Source organism: Trachurus japonicus, chromosome 12 (assembly GCF_045865225.1).
Source record: "Trachurus japonicus isolate A0001 chromosome 12, Traja_1.0".
NCBI lineage: Eukaryota > Metazoa > Chordata > Actinopteri > Carangiformes > Carangidae > Trachurus > Trachurus japonicus.
Window position 1 is genome coordinate 754140 of NC_140918.1, and position 20027 is coordinate 774166.

At 44.1% G+C, this 20027-nt stretch overlaps 1 protein-coding gene across 1 annotated transcript in view; it reads left to right on the forward strand.

The window, feature by feature from the left end:
- The window catches only part of rasgrf2a (Ras protein-specific guanine nucleotide-releasing factor 2a), a 63597-nt gene that overhangs the window by 27191 nt on the left and 16379 nt on the right, over positions 1–20027 (forward strand). The window contains exons 5-18 of the mRNA XM_085792531.1: positions 50–139; positions 1444–1697; positions 2699–2778; positions 3902–4095; positions 4779–4888; positions 5438–5556; positions 7036–7199; positions 8351–8417; positions 8973–9109; positions 9220–9302; positions 12818–13066; positions 14567–14659; positions 17199–17698; positions 18463–18600. Of these exons, the coding sequence (XP_085648657.1) occupies positions 50–139; positions 1444–1697; positions 2699–2778; positions 3902–4095; positions 4779–4888; positions 5438–5556; positions 7036–7199; positions 8351–8417; positions 8973–9109; positions 9220–9302; positions 12818–13066; positions 14567–14659; positions 17199–17698; positions 18463–18600 (2278 nt within the window). The remainder of the gene's footprint in view (positions 1–49; positions 140–1443; positions 1698–2698; positions 2779–3901; positions 4096–4778; positions 4889–5437; positions 5557–7035; positions 7200–8350; positions 8418–8972; positions 9110–9219; positions 9303–12817; positions 13067–14566; positions 14660–17198; positions 17699–18462; positions 18601–20027) is intronic.

Below are 20027 nucleotides of genomic sequence, written 5' to 3' on the forward strand. Positions count from 1 at the left end.
GAGATGTTTGTGTGTGTGTGTAGTGAATATATCGTCTCTTCTCCGTCAGATCGTGGTTCTGAACAAGACGAAGGAGCGACTGAGTCCGAGCCAGAACGCTCAGGAGGAGGAAGACCCCGACATCAAGAAGATTAAGAAGGTTCGGTCTGCTGCTGCTGCTGTTGTTGTTGTTGTTGTTCCCTCTGGTCTGAGATCAGCTGTTTGTCATCTGTTAGTAGATTAGATTAGATTGCCTTTATTGTCATTGAAAAAAAAGAATTCAACGTTTCAATTCACGTTACTGCTCCGCTGTGATACCACACAACACACACAAGACAGAATAAATACAAAACACAAGACCCATAAAAACATCACATAAGATATATAGAAACATTAGTCCACAAAAAGGGTAGTAACACAGTGTGATGAGACTCCGCCCCTTCGTCTGTATGAACACGTCTTCACACAAACTGGTTGTTTAACTCCAGAGAAACATTAAACTTCTGAACAAGATGAGGAAACTTCATTTATTTTTCATCCACAAGTTCAATTCAAAGCTGCTTTACAGAGCAATGAAATATAAAACATGACACAAAGGAAACAGATCTGTCATAAAAGAGTAAATTGAAAAGATAAGAAAGGTGAAATTATTTCACTAAATGATTTACAATTAAAAATTCACCACTAAAGTTACATATACATGACAACGTGAAGTGAAACTTTAAATACAAAGTGCCTAAACAGTGAAAAATAAGGACGATTTAGAAGCAGATGTAGTTACACACAGTAAAAGATGTATTTTATTGCTTTCACTGTTCTTTAATTGTTTTTACTTTTAATTCTTCTTTTTATTTATTACCTGCTGTAAAGAGCTGTATAAAGAAAGTACATTTACATTTACATTTTCATGCAACATGGTGACGATAAAAAGACAAAAAGTAAAGAATAATAAACACTTGGAAATACAAATTAATATATTTAATGTAAATAAAGTATTTGATCTTTGAAGGTCTTTTATTTTGAAATACTGTATCTCACAAAATAACCCAACAGCACATGGACATCAGGAAGTTTACACACAGAAGAACAATAGATTTGAGTAAACATATAAACACACACTCAGATTCACATCTGGATGAATATAATTATTTTTTATTGGCAACCAGAGAGTCAGAAATAATAAATCACAATCAAATTAATCATAATTACCAATACATTTTTAAATTTTTATAAATTTATATATAGATATATAGATACTAGCTGGGAAAGCACTGAACAGGAAGCCTTGGACATACAAAAAGGAGAAGCTTTCAATACAAAATACATTTCAAAACAAAGCTCTATTGTTATTTCCTGTTTTTTCATTCACAGTGGCTTGTCCTTGTTTCATTTACATCATTAGATTGTAAAAATAAAAGTCTAACAACGCTGTGCCGTGGTGTGTGTGTGTGTGTGTGTGTGCAGGTCCAGAGCTTCATGCGCGGCTGGCTGTGTCGGAGGAAGTGGAAGCTGATCGTGCAGGACTACATCTGCTCCCCTCACGCCGAGAGCATGAGGAAGAGGAACCAGATCGTCTTCAACATGGTGGAGGCCGAGACCGAGTACGTGCACCAGCTCTCCATCCTGGTCAACTGCTTCCTGCGGCCGCTGCGCATGGCCGCCAGCTCCAAGAAGCCGCCCATCAGCCACGACGACGTCAGCAGCATCTTCCTCAACAGGTCAGGCACCAAACAACAGAGAGTCTTTTAGGGCTTTTATTGTGAAAAACATCTCATTGTACAGTACTGCAAAAATTCTAAATCTTACCAAGAAAATTTGTCTTATTTCTAGTCAAAATGACATTTCTAGTCAAAATAAATCTAATTATACATAAAATAAGACTCATCACAGGCTTGTTTTTAGACACTTTTTTAATTTTTTCAAGCAAATTTTCCACTTGAAATAAGTAGAAAAATCTGACAGTGGAAATTATTGAAAATTATTGTCTTATTTCTTGTCAAAATGTCTAATTTCTAGTCAAAACTAAACTCTTTCCACTTTTTGTGCTTTGAATAAGAAAGAAAAACTTGCTCCACTATCAGATTTTTCTACTTATTGATTTGTTTTGACTAGAAATTACATTTTTGACTGGAAATGAGACAGATATTCTTGGTAAGATTTTGAGTTTTTGCAGTGTGTTCAATGCTTTCCCAGCTAGTATCTATACACTGCAAAAACTCAAATATCTTAACAAGAATATTTGTCTCATTTCTAGTCATACCAAATCTCATTCTACTTAAAATAAGACTCATCACATTTAAAAAGCAGCTTGTTTTTAGACACTTTTTACTTATTTCAAGCAGATTTTCACTTGAAATAAGTAGAAAAATCTGATAGTGGAGCAAGTTTTTCTTTCTTATTACAAGCACAAAAAACTTACTTTCACTGGCAGATTTTTCTACTTATTTCAAGTGAAAATTAGTTTGAAACAAGTGAAAATGATCTAAACACAAGTTCATTTTTAGGTGATGAGTCTTATTTAAAGTGGAAAGAGATTAGTTTTGACTAGAAATGAGACATTTTGACAAGAAATAAGACAAATATTCTTGGAAAGATTTTGAGTTTTTGCAGTGTATCCAGACTTTGGTTTGAATCCAGATGTTCTCCTCCTCCTCCTCTTCCTCCTCCTCCTCTTCCTCCTCCTCCTCCTCCTCCTCCTCTTCCTCCTCTTCCTCCACAGTGAGACCATCATGTTCCTCCATGAGATCTTCCACCAGGGTCTGAACGCCCGGATCGCCAACTGGCCCACGCTGGTCCTGGGTCAGTAGAGACGAAATGGAAATATGTTAATACAGACTTAAATACATGAAAAGAAAATACTTTTTGTCTCAATTATCTTTTATTTCCCCTTTGGTCGAGGTCTTTTATTTTGAAAAACTTCACAAAAACAAGTTATTGGAAGGTTTACACACTGCACAACAGATTTAAGTTAACATATAGATGAATGTTAGAGATGTAAATGCTAAATTAACTTCAGAAATCTGAAATGGAAATAATAGAAATCATCTTTTTATTGGTTTTTAATCAGTTAAACATTCGTCGCTTTCAGAAAACAATGAGTTAAAAGATTAAAACCAAACCAACACGAGACAAAACAAGATGAAACGGTGAATAGAAGAATAAATAATGAGGACAGTAAGAGCGTGTAAGGACTGATTTCAAAATAAAGGTGACCTTCCAAAACTGATTCAAGGTGATGTAGGTTTTCAAAGGAAAAGCCAAACAACACTAATGTTTCATATTTCCACTGTTTTCCCTGTAAATTCAGATTGGTATTGAAATCAGACGACCTGTTATTACAGAGAAGTCTGATGGAGCGCCTTTACTTTGAAATCAGTCCTCATGTTACCTGCAGGTGGAAGCTTCTTGCAGGGTTTTGAAATCTCGTTAAAGCCCCAGTCTGTAACTTATTTGGCTTTTTATTAGCAAAAATCAAATATTGCTTTCATAAAACCGTATTTCACTGAAGTGGAATCACACCTGCATACAAATAAAACCTTTCTTGTACCTTAGAATGAGTTGTTACAAGTCGTTACAAATACATAAGTGGGCGTTACATGCAGCGTCTGTTGTCTGTCTGACGTCTGCCCGATTTCACGTGAATGCAACATCAAGAATACGTTCAGATATGCAACCGCACCACTAGATGGGGGAATTCCTACGTACTATACCTTTAAAGCTCCTCTTGTAGTGGCTTGGGTGAAACGCACTATAGCTTCAAGTGAATGCAATACACTTCGTTATAAAACATTGCTGTCAATCAGATGAACATGTTGAGGATAGATAGTAACGATTCTTCAGAGAGGCAGCTGCTGCAGGTTGAGGGATCATCTCCCCCCTGTGTTCCTCTGATGGTTGTTTATTGCCCCCCCCCCCCCTCTAGCCGACCTGTTTGACATCCTGCTGCCCATGCTGAACATCTACCAGGAGTTTGTAAGGAACCACCAGTACAGCCTGCAGGTGCTGGCCAACTGCAAACAGAACCGAGACTTCGACAAGCTGCTGAAGCAGTACGAGTCCAACGCCGCCTGTGAAGGCCGCATGCTGGAGACCTTCCTCACCTACCCCATGTTCCAGGTAGGTCGCCACGGCAACCAGCCAGCAGTAATACAACCAATCACCTTGCTGTTTCCGGGTAGAAAACCAACATCTAATTTTTCACGTCACTATATCTGATGTTTGTAAAGTTTATAAAACCAATGATTGGACAAACATTACTATTTACGTGTGCACATTTTTGTAATTAGTCATGGTTATCATAGATTAGCCGGGCTAACGGTTAGCTACCTGTTTAACTTTAATAACTCAGTGACTCAATAAACGCTCCATGAAAAAATATTTTCTCCAGCGGATATCTGAGTTCCAACATGACTGAGCTAACTGGAGTAGTTTCATGTCGTGTCCCACAACGGGAGGGTTTTAACAGCTGACGTCCTGCTGTTAGCTTAGATACCGCCGTTAGCTTAGCTACTGTTAGCTTAGCTACCGCCGTTAGCTTAGCTACCTAGACACTGTGATTCCCCTAAACTGAATAGAGTATTGATAGTGGCGTAAAACATGTCACGCCACATGTTTTTCTCGTTTGTTACGAGTTTAGCTAGGTAGCGTAGCAATAGTTTAGCTATAGAACTACCTAGATAAACTCTCGTTCGTTACTACTGTTCTATTAAAATTACTTGCTGGTTTTTTACCCGGAAGTAGTAAAACAACAAGGAGATTCGTTCTTTAACTCCCAACCTGTGTGTGTGTGTGTGTGTCAGATCCCGCGCTACATCATCACGCTCCACGAGCTGCTGGCTCACACGCCTCACGAACACGTGGAGAGGAAGAGTCTGGAGTTCGCCAAGTCCAAGCTGGAGGAGCTGTCCAAGTGAGTGATGTCACAGCTCACATGGTGCTGGTGATCTGGGCCGTAAAGTATACCCCCGCAGCCCCCGCGAGGCGGGGGGGCCCCGCATGCCGTGGGGGCCCCGCCCCCGCCCGTTAAGCCGAGTTTCCACCGAATCAACGGTCCTTCTTTTTTTTTTTTTTTTTACACCACAACATATGGTTCACGTCATGATAACTTCTGTATTTTGGCCATTCAAGCTTCCACAGTCCCTAGTTCTCTTCTTTGTTTGATATTTCAAGAGACTTTTGGTTAAGTAACCATGGACAGCTCCTAGGCAGGATTGTTCTGCTGTGTTGTCGCCGCCGTCAACCCCCCGCCCCCCCCCCCCGTCATCGCGGCCATCGCCTCGCCGCCGCACCCCCCCCCCCCCCCCCCCCCCCCCGCCCCCCCCCCCCCCCCCCGCCGTCACCGCTGTCATCCGCGGCGAACGGCCGCGGGGGGGCCCCGCACGGTTACGTTACGGCGCTGCTGGTGATGATGTCATGGTGATGATGTCATGGTGACGGTATGATGTCATCATGTGGTCAGGATGATGCACGACGAGGTGAGCGACACGGAGAACATCAGGAAGAACTTGGCTATCGAGAGGACGATCGTAGAGGGATGTGACATCCTGCTGGACACCAGTCAGACCTTCGTACGCCAAGGTCAGACTACTACTCTTCCTCTTCTTCTTCTTCCTCCTGCTCCTCCTTTTCCTCCTCCTCTTCTTCTTCCTCCTCTTCCTCTTCGTCCTCCCCCTTAAGCCTGGTTTATGCTCGACGCAGTCGCGAGTGCGCGAGGCTCGCGCGCCACAAATGACATACGCGCACACCTCGCGATGTGACATCGCGCTGTCGCATCGCGCTGTCGCGCACCTCCAGGAATATGAAACTTGGCGCGCGCCGCGCGAGTGTCGCTCAGTTCAAAATGGATGAATTTGAGGGAAGACTGGCTGAGCTGGTACGCTCTAGCATTTGTACAACTCGTAATTAAGTTATAAAGACCATCAAATGACCCAGAACTCGAGGAACTATGCAAATCCGGTCCCTCCTCTCCTCCATGTGCATCTGTTTACAACAAGCCGGCGAAAAATCAATACATGGAGCGATCGATAACGTTATATAACTACTACACTGATGTTGCAAGGACGGTTGGTTTTCAAATCATGTAGTTAACTATCACAATTACACCGGAGCTTTTTAATTAAGGTAAATAGTAGAGCTACAGGAGAAATCCTGCTTACTTCTTCTCTGTTTTTAGTTGCTTCTGCTACTTCCTATTGTATTTTTTTATCTACCGCCCCCTGTCTTTGCTACGAATATTGCAACAGTGAATGCAGCAAGTATAAACGCCTGTGCGCTCTGCCGAGGTGCGCGCGCCAACTGCCAACGGAGCCAGGCGAAAGTATAACCAAGGCTTTACTCCTCCTCCTCTACCTGTCTTGCCCCTCCTCCTGTCAATCGGTTGTGGCTAGATGGAGTAGGCTACATGATCTGCAGGAAGTGACGTAGAATCTCACCAAATCTCGCCGAATCTCGTCGGAAATTGTTTTGTTACTATGGAAACGGTCACCGCGGCGATAACACAGTACTGTGTAGTAAACTAATAGCTGAACAAACGACAGTTGAAGTAGCTACAGGTTTCCCGGCATAACGGTTAGCAACACCGCCCGCGGTGTGGTAGAACCGCGGGTTCGATCCCCGCTCAATCCAATGATGCCCGTAAAATATATAGTTTTAAATTTATATTCCAAGTTCACATTTTGAGTTTCACTGGTTAGATGATGAAATGAGTTGGTTAAGTTTAGTAAAAAGACCAGTAGAGTGTAGAATAGAGAGAGTCCAATGTCCAGAAAGTAGTTAGGAGCACGTTTGAGGTGATTTGTAGTCGATAAATCTGACGGCAGAAACTTTGGTGAGATGCTACGTCACTTCCTGCAGATCATGTAGCTACTCCAGCTAGCCACAACCAAGGATGTATTATATTAGGCCACAACCCTGTCAATCAAACAGCCTGGTCCGTCACGTTATTGTGTCCCCTCAGAAACACTTTACGTGTCTTTTCTTCAGTTCCAGTGAGTTGAGCCTTCAGAGCCACCATACTCAGAGATGGACTGTTAAACCAACTCTTCTCCCCCCCTTCAGGCTCCCTGATCCAGCTGCCCTCCAGCAGCGAGCGCGGCGTCCTCAGTAAGGTCCGTCTGGGCTCGTTGTCTCTGAGGAAGGAGGGAGAGCGACAGTGTTTCCTCTTCACCAAACACTTCCTCATCTGCACCAGGACGTCTGGAGGGAAGCTGCACCTGCTCAAGGTCAACAACTACTACAACAACAACTACAACAAACAAACAAACAACAACAAATGTTATATTAGCAGCAGAACTGAATTCAGACAATATTAATATTAGGCTAATATAAATACATACATATGACACATTGACACATGACACCGGGAGCCGTGTTATGTTGTTATGTCGTTGTGGTGAGCTGGGAAGACGGTGTTAGCGGCGGATGCTAACCGCTACCGCTAGCCGAAGTTAGCATCGAGCTAGCTCACTACAACAGCCCTAATACTTGTTACCAGTCGAGGCTTTAGTTGTCGGTGACGGTGGGGAATCGGTCCGCGGCTCCAGCGCTTCACTCAGACTGTATTTCTGTTTCTTTGTTGTCATGACGACTGCTGCTGCTGAGAGAGAGAGACGTGCTAGCACTCGTTAGCATCAGAGACAGCTAGCGCGGCTAGATTTAGCTGTGTTTCCACTGCAGGAGTTCCTGGTAAAAGGAGGGGATAGGAACTTCTACAGGAACTGTCCTCTTACTCGGCCCTCTCAGTGGCCGTGTCTCCACTGCAGACAAAAAAGATGGGGTTTTTAATTGCCGTCTCGATCGTCACGTAATCCCGCAATCGCATATTTATCACACTTTTTTTTTTTTTTTTACCAGGCCTTCTACTACTCTCGTATTTTACTGAGTTATTCTCTCTTTTTTCCGGCCGTTTTTCCGTTTTTAGTAACGTTGGGGTTTAAAAATGTCGCTTATTTGGGGTCTTTCTCTTAGCGTCACATGATCCTGCTTTGAGTCTGACCAATCAGCACAGAGTAAACCTCAAGCCCCACCAGGACTTCTTCAGGGCCGATCTGAGTACCGACCCCCAGGCAGGCACTCCGTTCAGCCCTGTAAAAGTTCCTGTTTCCTAGTTTGAATTCAGTTTCTGATGATTAAATATTAAGCAAAAAAGTAATGACTGACACATGATGCAATGCATTCTGGGTAGAGGTCATATCAGGCGCGTTTCCAGACACGGCCACCGAGTGAGAGGACGGTTCCTGTAGAAGTTCCTACCCCCTCCTCCTTTTACTAGGAACTCCTGCAGTGGAAACAAACACCCATCCACAAAAGTTTAACTCAAAACCAAAACACTTCCTGGTTCCACCTGTTGAATCAGCTGTTCTCCCTCCCACAGACAGGAGGCGCTCTGTCTCTGATCGAGTGCACTCTGATCGAAGAGCTGGACGCCAGCGACGAGGACTGTGAGTCTCTGCAGCCAATCACACGCCTCCCTCACCTGAGCTGTGTTCACGTGTGTGTGTGTGTGTGTGTGTGTGTGTGTGTGTGTGTGTGTGTGTGTGTGTGTCAATCAAATCAAAATAAACTTTAATGTCCCCAGAGGGAAAATTGTCTTGGACAATCAATGCTGTACATCCTACATACAGATTTTAAAACCATACACCATATCACATACTCACACACACAACCAACAGAGATCACTTACAGACAGTACGACTAAGTTCATAGTTCATACAAAGTAATAAATAATTACTGTAATAAATAATTATTGCACTTTCTCCTATATACAGTATATTGCATCTTGCCTCAGTATTGCCACAGTCTCTGGTCTAAATTGCACCATTTTGTATGTGTGGACTCGACCATCAGCATCAATTTAAAGGTGCCGAAGGAATAGAATATGTATCTATTAAAAAAAAAAGAAATTTATATAACAATTAAAGTGTGTGTGTGTGTGTGTGTGTGTGTGTGTGTGTGTGTGTTTACCTGTGTGTGTGTGTGTGTGTGTGTGTGTGTAGACAACGCGGCCGGTCAGGGCTTCAGCCACCTGGAGTTTAAGATCGTGGTCGAGCCTCCGGACGCTCAGCGTTTCTCCGTGGTGCTGCTGGCTCCGTCCCGCCAGGAGAAGGCTGCCTGGACCAGCGACATCAGCCAGGTGAGGATGAGCAGTCAGAGCGCCGTCGCCGTGGTGACGCTGGTAAAAAGGATCAGAGCGGTGACCATGTGTTAACTTTAAAAAACGGTTCCTTCCTGTGTGTTTCTCAGTGCATCGACAACATCCGCTGTAACGGCCTCATGACCAGCGTCTTCGAGGAAAACTCCAAGGTCTCAGTCCCGCACATGATCAAGTAAGAAAACTGGACTGCATTTAATAATATATATAATAATCTTATATTATATTGTTATAAATACATAAACGAAAGTAATAGGGGTTGGAGAAAAAATCGATTCACATAAATATCGTGATATCTTTTTTGACGATTTTTAAAGGTGTACAGAAATGGCCGTTTGTCCTGTTTGTCGCGCCGAGTTGTCACGAGCTGCAACACGAGTTTACCCGAGTAAGGAAAATGAATTTGATTGGTCGTTATCGAGCGGGCGGGATATTCAAAGTTTGGGGCGAGCCCGAGCTCCGTGTGTGTGTGCGTGTCTCAGACGTTTGAATGACGGATTACGGATCCAATATCAGTGGCTAGTGAATCGTGTACAGGCTGACGTATAATCCGTGCGCCTGCATTATCCAATACGAAAAAAAAAAACTACACTAAAATACACACTTTCATCACGGATTTACTCAAAAATAGAATTTTGCACAAAGTTTGGCCTACATCGTCTGATAGATGAGTTATTACACTAATTTTATGACCCAGAGTGGGCTCAAATTCAATTTTCTTTTCTGTACACCTTTAATATATCTAATAACCTTATATTATATTGTTGTAAATATATACATTAAAGTTAGTTTTCAAACTGCAAACAGTGTTTTTGTCACATAACCAAGCAAACCAGAGCGATAGATGGCGCCTCTGACGCTACTGTCCATTGGAACGATACGTCAATGCGGCGGCCATCTTGGTCAGGGGAAGCCGTGTCTTCTTCCTGCAGAAGATACAAGATACAAGTGTTTATTTGTTTCAGATGTTTTGGCTTCACTGGTTTTTAATTAAAGTTAACATGAATAAATATATTATCATTAGACGTTTTTATTACAAACACAATATATTATTATTATTATCACAGAGTTTGATGATCACACAATAAAATACAGTGTTTTATCTGTTATTTAATGAGGTTTCATTCGACTGTGTTCATGGAAGCCATCTTTACCCAGCATGCTTTGCACCGTGTCAATGATCACTCATAAATCAATCAATACTTCTGCAATAATCAGTAACTGAACTAAATCCATAAAAGGACTTAATCTGGGCCAATAAAGAACTTTATTATACAGTATATTAGAATAAAAAACATTATGAAAGAGGCTCCTTTAAACTCAACTGTAAAATAAGAAATATGATATTTATTATTAGACATTAATAAAAAGAATCCTATAAATGTGATGTAATGTTTTATTTACATAAAAACTTCTTTATATTATATTTTAGTTTATGTTTGATCACAGGAAACTTTTTGTTTCTGTGTCCCTACATGAACAGACCAGAATAATAAACGTTGTGTCTGGTGTGATATCGTCTTATTGCTCTGGACCGCTGAGCTGCACTGGGCCCAGAAAATTAATGTAAACACACTGTTGCCCACGGCGACAAGCTCCTTCATCACCATGAACACACACACACACACGCTGTGTCTGTGTTATAATATAGTTCATGTTTTATAGGCTTCAACTCTATTTATGTCTTATGACAAATCTGCGACACTACAGAAAAACACATTTTTTTCTCGTGCACTGATCAATTTGAGATTTTGTGCTGTTTTCTTTCTTAACGCGTCTTATTTCAGACTAGAGCAAATAAATGGTAGAAAATCCACATTAAAGTTTTTATTTTACTTCATTTTGTTTCCTTCATCAGTAGATTTCTCCTAAACTCATCAGGAGTTAGTGAAAAGTCTGTACAGGGGCTTTAAATTCATATATAAAATTGTATTTAACATCAATGATACATGACATCACATCTGTAAGTTTCATTATTGTTTATTTATAATCATTGATATGATATATACACACTGCAAAAACTCAAAATCTTTCCAAGAATATTTGTCAAAATATCACATTTCTAGTCAAAACTAATCTCTTTCCACTTTAAATAAGACTCATCACCTAAAACTTTACTTGTTTTCAGATAATTTTCACTTGTTTCAAACTCATTTTCACTTGAAATAAGTAGAAAAATCTGCCAGTGAAAGCAAGTTTTTTGTGCTTGTAATAAGAAAGAAAAACTTGCTCCACTGTCAGATTTTTCTACTTATTTAAAGTGAAAATCTGCTTGAAAGAAGTAAAAAGTGTCTAAAAACAAGCTGCTTTTTATGTGTTGTTGACCAGCAGACCATGACTCCGCCCCCTTTAGGAGACCAGCAGACTATGACTCCGCCCCCTTTAGGAGACCAGCAGACTGTGACTCCGCCCCCTTTAGGAGACCAGCAGACCGTGACTCCGCCCCCTTTAGGAGACCAGCAGACCGTGACTCCTCCCCCTTTAGGAGACCAGCAGACCGTGACTCCTCCCCCTTTAGGAGACCAGCAGACCGTGACTCCGCCCCCTTTAGGAGACCAGCAGACCGTGACTCCGCCCCCTTTAGGAGACCAGCAGACCGTGACTCCGCCCCCTTTAGGAGACCAGCAGACCGTGTCTGCCGTGTTTTGCCGTGTTTTGAATGCAGTCTTATTTTAGTCTTATTTTAGGTAGAATGAGATTAGTTTTGACTAGAAATAAGACAAATATTCTTGGTAAGATTTTGAGTTTTTGCAGTGTATATAATATGTTGGATATTGTAGAGTTCAATCAGATATTTAGAGCTCTGAGTATTGATCAGCTTCAGAGTTTATTTCAGCTCTCACCTGTATCCATCCGCCGTAGAACGTACTCCTGTCCTGATGATGTGTTGTTCTGATTTCTGTTATAAAATATATGCAAATTAGCACATATTTAATTAGACATTGCCTCATTTACATATTTAAACATAAAATTTGACAAAACTTGTACTACAAAAAGTAATTGTATCAATGTAAGTGACTAACTTGGGAAGTTTCATGATGATATCTGTTAGTTTACTTTTTTTTTTACCCTATTCACCTGTAGTGTCATAAAGTTGTATTTAACATGAATGAAACATGACATCACATCTATAAGTTTCATTATTGTTTATTTATAATCATTGATATGATATATACACTGCAAAAACTCAAAATCTTGTTTGAGTCTTATTTCTAGTCAAAACTAATCTCTTTCTAAATAAGACTCATCACCTAAAAATTTACTTGTTTTTAGATAATTTTCACTTGTTTCAAACTAATTTTCACTTGAAATAAGTAGAAAAATCTGATAGTGGATCAAGTTTTTCTTTCTTATTATGGGCACAAAAAACTTGATTTCACTGGCAGATTTTTCTACTTATTTCAAGTGAAAATTAGTTTGAAACAAGTGAAAATGATCTAAAAACAAGTTCATTTTTAATGTGATGAGTCTTATTTTAAGTAGAATGAGATTAGTTTTGACTAGAAATGAGACATTTTGACTAGAAATAAGACAAATATTCTTGGTAAGATTTTGAGTTTTTGCAGTGCATATAATATGTTGAATATTGTTGAGTTCAATAAGACATTTAGAGCTCTGATAACTGCAGAAGTATTGATCAGCTTCACCTGATGATGTCATCGTTGTGGTCATTATGGTCTGGTCCTCCAGGTCTGACGCGCGCCTGCATAAGGACGACGTGGACATCTGCTTCAGTAAGACGTTGAACTCGTGTAAGGTCCCTCAGATCCGCTACGCCAGCGTGGAGCGTCTCCTGGAGCGGCTGACCGACCTGCGCTTCCTGTCCATCGACTTCCTCAACACCTTCCTGCACACCTACCGCATCTTCACCTCCGCCCCCGTCGTCATGGAGAAGCTGCAGCACATCTACAGGAAGCCCTTCACCTCCATCCCCGTCAGGTAGGGAGAGGGAGAGGGGAGCGGCGCCATGGCAACCGCTGCTCTTCCTCCTCCTTGTCTTCATCAGCATCATCATTGTCATCATTCGTCCTCATCTTCATCTGATCGGTCACTCCATCTTCTCATTTTATCCTGCCATACTTCTCCTCCTCCTCCTCCTTCTCCTCTTCCTCCTCTCTTTCTTCTCCTCTCCTTCCCCTCTTCCTCTTCCTCCACCTGTTCCTCCTCCTCTTCCCCTCCTCTTCTCTTCCTCTTCCTCCTCCTCTTCCTCCTCCTCTTTCTCCTTCTCTTCCTCTTCGTCTTCGTCTTCATCCTCCTCCTCTTCCTCCCCCTCCTCGTCTTCCTCCTCCAACTCCTCTTCCTCCTCCATCTCCTCTCCTCTTCCCCTCCTTTTCCTCCTCTTCCCCCTCCTCTCCTCTTTCTCTTCCACCTATTCCTCCTCTTCTTCCCCCTCTTCTTCCTCCTTTTCTTCATCCTCCTCTCCTCTTCCCCCTCCTCTTCCTCTTCCACTTGTTCCTCCTCTTCTTCCTCCTCCTCCTTCTCCTCTTACTCCTCCATCTGTTCCTCCTCCTCCTTCCTCTTCCTCCTCCTATTCATCCTCTCTTCCTTCTCCTCTCCTCATCTTCCTCCTCTTCCTCTTCCCTATCCTCTTCCTCCTCCTCTTTTTCCCCCTCTTCCTCCTCCTCCTCCTCTTCCTCTTCCTCCTCTTCTCCTCTTCCCCTCCTCTCTTCCTTCTCCTCTCCTCTTCATCTTCTTCCTCCTCCTCCTCTTTCTCCTCTTCCACTTCCCCCTTGTCTTCCTTCACCTCTCCTCCTTCTCCCCTTCCCTCTCTTCTCCTCTTCCTCCTCTTCTTCCTCCTCCTCTTTCTCCTCTTCCTCCTCCACCTGTTCCTCCTCTCTTCCTTCTCCTCTTCCTCTTCCCTTTCTTCTCCTCTTCCCCCTCCTCTTACTTCTCCTCTCCTCCTCTTCCTCATCTTCCTCTTCCTCCCCCTCCCCCTCCTCCTCCTCCTCCTCTTTCCTCCTCTTCCTCTTCCTCCTCCTCTTCCTCTTCCTCCTCCTCTTCCTCCTCTTTCCTCCTCTTCCTCTTCCTCCTCCCTCTTCCTCTCCTCCTCTTCCTCCTCCACCCGTTCCTCCTCCTCTTCCTACTTCCTCTTCCTCTTCCACTCTTCCTCCTCCCCCTCCTCTTCTTCCTCCTCCTTTCTCTTCCTCCACCTCCTCCTCTTCCTCCTCCTCCTTTCTCTTCTCCTCTTCCCCTCCTCTCTTCCTTCTCCTCCTCTCTTCCTCCTCCTCCCCTCCTCTCCTCTCCTCCTCTTCTTCCTCCTCCTCTCTTCCTCCTCCTCTTCCCTTTCTTCTCCTCTTCCTCCTCCTCCCCCCCTCCTCCTCCTCTCCTCCCCCTCCTCCTCCTCCTCCCTCCTCTTCCCCCCCCCCCCCCCACCCCCCCCCCCCCTTCCTCCTCCACTTCCCCCTCCTCCTCCTCTCCTCCTCTCCCCTCCCCTCTCAGGGTGGAGCAGCATTCCTGTGACCGTCTGTCCATCATGTCTCTTTGTCCCGACTACAGTCTGAAGATCACTCAGCTGGCTCTGGACCAGTCCAAGTAAACACCTCATTCACCTCCATGTTGTGTTTCCATGTGTACGGTGGCCCCGAGGGGTCAAAGGTCAAACCACTTCACCTCCATGTGTCCATGTGTACGGTGGCCCCGAGGGGTCAAAGGTCAAACCACTTCACCTCCATGTTGTGTCCATGGCTGCGTTCAGATCCACAGTTTACTTGAACAGAGCCCCCTACTCCCTACTCCCTGCACAGGGAATCTGCCGTAGGAAACTTCACTTAACCGATATAACACCAATCGGAACACCCTGCAACCTCACAGCTGTTTCCGGTCGAGTTTAAAAATAACGTTTTTAAGTTTCAAAATGTTTCACGCCACTATCACCGTTTAGACAGATCTGAAATGATTGAAGAAACATTACTATTTCTGTGTGCACAAGCAAAGCAGTTTTGTGTTACAATGCGTGGTGTCTAGAAAGCATCAGTGGCTCAGCTGACAGGAAAGCTAACGGCTGTTGCTAAGCTAACGGTGGCAGCTAAGCTAACGGCGGTAGCTAAGCTAACGGCGGCAGCTAAGCTAACGGCGGCAGCTAAGCTAACAGCAGGACGTCAGCTGTTAAAACCCTCCCGTTGTGGGACACCACATGAAACTACTCCAGTTAGCTCAGTCATGTTGGAACTCAGATATCCGCTGGAGAAAATATTTTTTCATGGAGCATTTATTGAGTCACTGAGTTATTAAAGTTAAACAGGTAGCTAACCGTTAGCCCTGCCAATTTACGTAACGCACGTAAACGGACCACAATGGCTGATGGGTAATATCGGTTGTCAACATCCGGTGAACTGGGCGAAGTGAGGAACCGTTGTCCACTGCTCAGGGAACTAGAGGGCAATCGGAACGCACCCAGTGACTCCGCCCCCTTTAGGAGGCCAGTAGACCGTGACTCCGCCCCCTTTAGGAGACCATCAGACCGTGACTCTGCCCCCTTTAGGAGACCATGACTCCGCCCCCTTTAGGAGACCAGCATACCGTGACTCCGCCCCCTTTAGGAGACCATGACTCCGCCCCCTTTAGGAGGCCAGTAGACCGTGACTCCGCCCCCTTTAGGAGACCATCAGACCGTGACTCTGCCCCCTTTAGGAGACCATGACTCCGCGCCCCTTTAGGAGACCAGCATACCGTGACTCCGCCCCCTTTAGGAGACCATGACTCCGCCCCCTTTAGGAGACCATCAGACCGTGACTCCGCCCCCTTTAGGAGACCAACAGACCGTGACTCTGCCCCCTTTAGGAGACCATGACTCCGCCCCCTTTAGGAGACCAGCATCCCGTGACTCCGCCCCCTTTAGGAGACCATGACTCCGCCCCCTTTAGGAGACCAGCAGACCGTGACTCCGCCCCCTTTAGGAGACCAGCAGACAGTGACTCCGCCCCCTTTAGGAGACCAACAGACCGTGACTCCGCCCCCTTTAGGAGACCATGACTCCGCCCCCTTTAGGAGACCAGCAGACCGTGACTCCGCCCCCTTTGGCGGCACGGTGGCACAGTGGTTAGCACTGTTGCCTCACAGCAAGAAGGTCCTGGGTTCGAATCCCCGGCCGCCCAGGTCCTTTCTGTGTGGAGTTTGCATGTTCTCCCCGTGTCTGCGTGGGTTTCCTCCGGGTGCTCCGGTTTCCCCCACCACTAAAAACATGCCAGCTAGCTTGATCCTCCAGTCAGTGCCCCTGACCAAAGGCACTGGCTCATAATCTGGAGTTGGTCCCCGGGCGCTGCACCGCGGCTGCCCACTGCTCCTCAGGGATGGGTTAAATGCAGAGAAAGAATTTCACTGTACTAGCTGTATATGTGACAAATAAAGTACCTTTACCTTTACCTTTACCTTTAGGAGACCAGCAGACAGTGACTCCGCCCCCTTTAGGAGACCAGCAGACAGTGACCCCGTCCCCTTTAGGAGACCATCAGATCGTGACTCCGCCCCCTTTAGGAGACCATCAGACCGTGACTCCGCCCCCTTTAGGAGACCAACAGACCGTGACTCCGCCCCCTTTAGGAGACCAGCAGACAGTGACTCCGCCCCCTTTAGGAGACCAGCAGACAGTGACTCCGCCCCCTTTAGGAGACCAGCAGACCGTGACTCCGCCCCCTTTAGGAGACTTTAGGAAACTCTAAATCTTACCAAGAATATTTGTCTTATTTCCAGTCAAAACAAATCTCATTATACTTATAAGACTCATCACATTAAAAAGCAGCTTGTTTTTAGACACTTTTTACTTCTTTCAAGCAGATTTTCACTTGAAATAAGTAGAAAAATCTGATAGTTGAGCAAGTTTTTCTCTCTTATTACAAGCACAAAAAACTTGCTTTCACTGGCAAATTTTTCTACTTATTTCAAGTGAAAATTAGTTTGAAACAAGTGAAAATGATCTAAAAACAAGTGAATTTAAGAGAAAAGAGATTAGATTTGACTAGAAATTTAACATTTTGACAAGAAATAAGACAAATATTCTTGGAAAGATTTTTGAGTTTTTGCAGTATAACTCAGAGATGCACTCTAATACACCAGTTCTTCTTTTTCTCTCCAGGTCTCTGGAGCTGTTCTTCGCCACCAACCAGGGCGCCTGGGCCACCGACCCGTTGAACAACAAGTCTCCTCGTCTGTGCAGGAAGTTCTCCTCCCCCCCGCCCCCCCTCACCCTCCCGTCCCGCTCCTCCTCCCCCGTCCACGGCCGTAAACTCTCCCTCAGCTCGCCGCTCGGCACCAAGGCCGCGGGCGCCGGCGCCCTGGACCTGTCGGCCACGCCGTCCTCGTCCGCCGCCAACTCGCCCACGTCCGTCCACAGCCCGTCGCTGCTCTGCTCGCCGCCGCCCGGCGCCACACGCCCGCCCGGCGCCGTCTCCTTCTGCTCCTCGCCGCCGCCCACGCCGCCGCCCGGCGCCACCAAGGCTCCTCTGGACCTGAGCCGCGGCCCCCCCGGCTCCCCGGAGCTCAGCCCGGCCGCTGCCACCGCCGCCGAGGACGTGAGCGGAGAGCTGCCGCGCCTCGACGCCTTCTGTGGGAAACTGAGGAGGAGCATCCGCAGGGGTACGCACACACACACAGACTAGGGCTGTCACTTTTTAAAAAATTAGGTTTGAACGAATATCATATGACCCGTAATTCGTTCGGATAAATATAAATACTTCCCCCTGACATTTTAGAATAGAATAGAATAGAATAGAATATAACGCCCTTATTAGGGCCACGGGCCATCGCACCGGGCACTGGTAGCTGCAGGGACCAGCTATTTCATAGCTTTGCCCGGGCATTATTGTTATTGTGTGGATTTTTTCCTACTTATTATTCTTCGTCTTCGTATACATCAAAACGTGTGGTTCAATCGGGATTGGTATGCTATTACTTTTCTCAACAGTTTACGAATTTTTCGCGAAAAACTGCGCAAAATTTTGCATTGAAGTCAATGGGACGGGCAAAAAAAAAGAGTGAAAAAGAACAATCATTGGAGTTTAACAAACGTCTACTGCTCAGGCATACTTTCACCTAGAGACTCCAATTAAACTTTAAACAGTAGACACAAGTCTTGTGTATTAGTGTATTATTCCACGTTTTGATGGGTCATATAGTTTTTGATCAATCCCTGATCAATGACCATGATCATTTTTGGAGAAATTATGAGATTATAAGTTAAGTGTTAATGAAAGCAATTTTTGATTTTTGCTAATAAAAAGCCAAATAAGCTACATACTGTCCCTTTAACAATAAAAAGATTTAATGAAACAACATTTCTGTCCAGGTTTTAGTTTTTATTTCTGATGATGCTGGTGTTGTTGTGTCTGTGTGTGTAACAGCTGTTCTGGAGTCAGTGTCTCTGGAAAAGTTCCTCCCTGAGTCTCCTTCAGTCGTCAGCAGCAGCAGCGACGCCGGCGACACGTCACCGTGCCGCTCGCCGTCCACGCCACGACACCTACGCTACCGACAGTCAGGAGGTACCAACACACAGACACACACACACACACACACACACACACACACACACACACAGAAAAACAGAAACTCAAACAATAAACTAGAAACAGCATTTCCTAACGGAAAATGCGTGTGAATGCTGAAAGCCATTGCTGAACCATGCTGAATTAGCAGAATAAATTGACAAAGACATGCGGAATGACATGCAAGAAACATGTCTGAGGCAGGAATCGAACAGTTGTAGTTTACACAGTTTAAACAAGGAGCAAGTTATCAGAAATCAACAGAGGAAGACTGGGGGAATGATTCACTAACAAAGTGGTCGGGGCTGGATTTGAACCTGCAACCTTCAGTACATCAGCCCAGTGATCTAACCACTTCACCATAGTTACATTCAATGAGAGAAGGGTAAAAGAAATCCCTGTATAAGAGGTCACTGACTTCTGAAGAGAGGTTGAGACTTAGATGAATGTGAGATTTTTCAATGATGCTTAAAAAAAAAAAAAAAAGAGTATGAATGAGCCATTACAAGTTTGTGTACAGATCAGAAAGTATGGTGAAGCTTTAGTGGCTGAAAGAAGTAAGAAGATTTGAGGAGTTTGAAGACCGTTCCAATTCTCTATGGGGAAAAATAAATCAGAAGTAGTTGAATATTGCAAAAAGTATGAATATTTGAAAAGAGAAAAGTAATTCTGATAATGTCCAGAAAAAGCTGCACGATTTGATGTATGAATTGTTGAAATAGCACAAAGTATGAAGGACTAGAAGAAGACCGTAAAAAGGCGGAAGAAAATTGCCGAACAGAAGAACAATAGTGTGAATGCTGATCACACTAATAAGTATAAAGAAAATGGCGGAGAGGAAGAACAATAGTGCTTTGCATTCACACTAATTAGAATGTTATAGTTTACTGGACGGAGAATTTGAAGAATTTCAATTTGTCCAATATTTAACCTGAATAAAACAACCCCCTAAGAGACAAAGCTTTATGAAATACAGACTCAGTGACCATCAACTTGCCATTGAAACCGGTCGCCATGAAAGAGAACGGCGAGAATGAAGAAAAAGATTTTGTGTCCAAGTAGAGACCGAAACTCTCTTCCTCATAAATTGTCCCAAATACAAAGAAATTAGAGAAGAATTATTTCCCAAATTTAAAGAAAAAATCTTTTTGGACTTCCTCCAACAAGACTAAACCATTCAGATCCTTCTGGGAGAAGAATAACTGTAATACAGTATGTCACTGCAAGTCCAGAGTTGATATTCTTGTGTTTATGACACAAACGGGAGCTTCCCACTGCACCTGAACACACCGAGCGTCAACTTGAGTCTCGACTCCGCCAGACTTTGAATTAGATCTAGTTTTACAAACATGTCGGCTTGTTGAAGTAAATAAACTTCTGGCTGCATGTTTGAGTCTCCATCTGACGCTGTCTGTGGCTTTGAG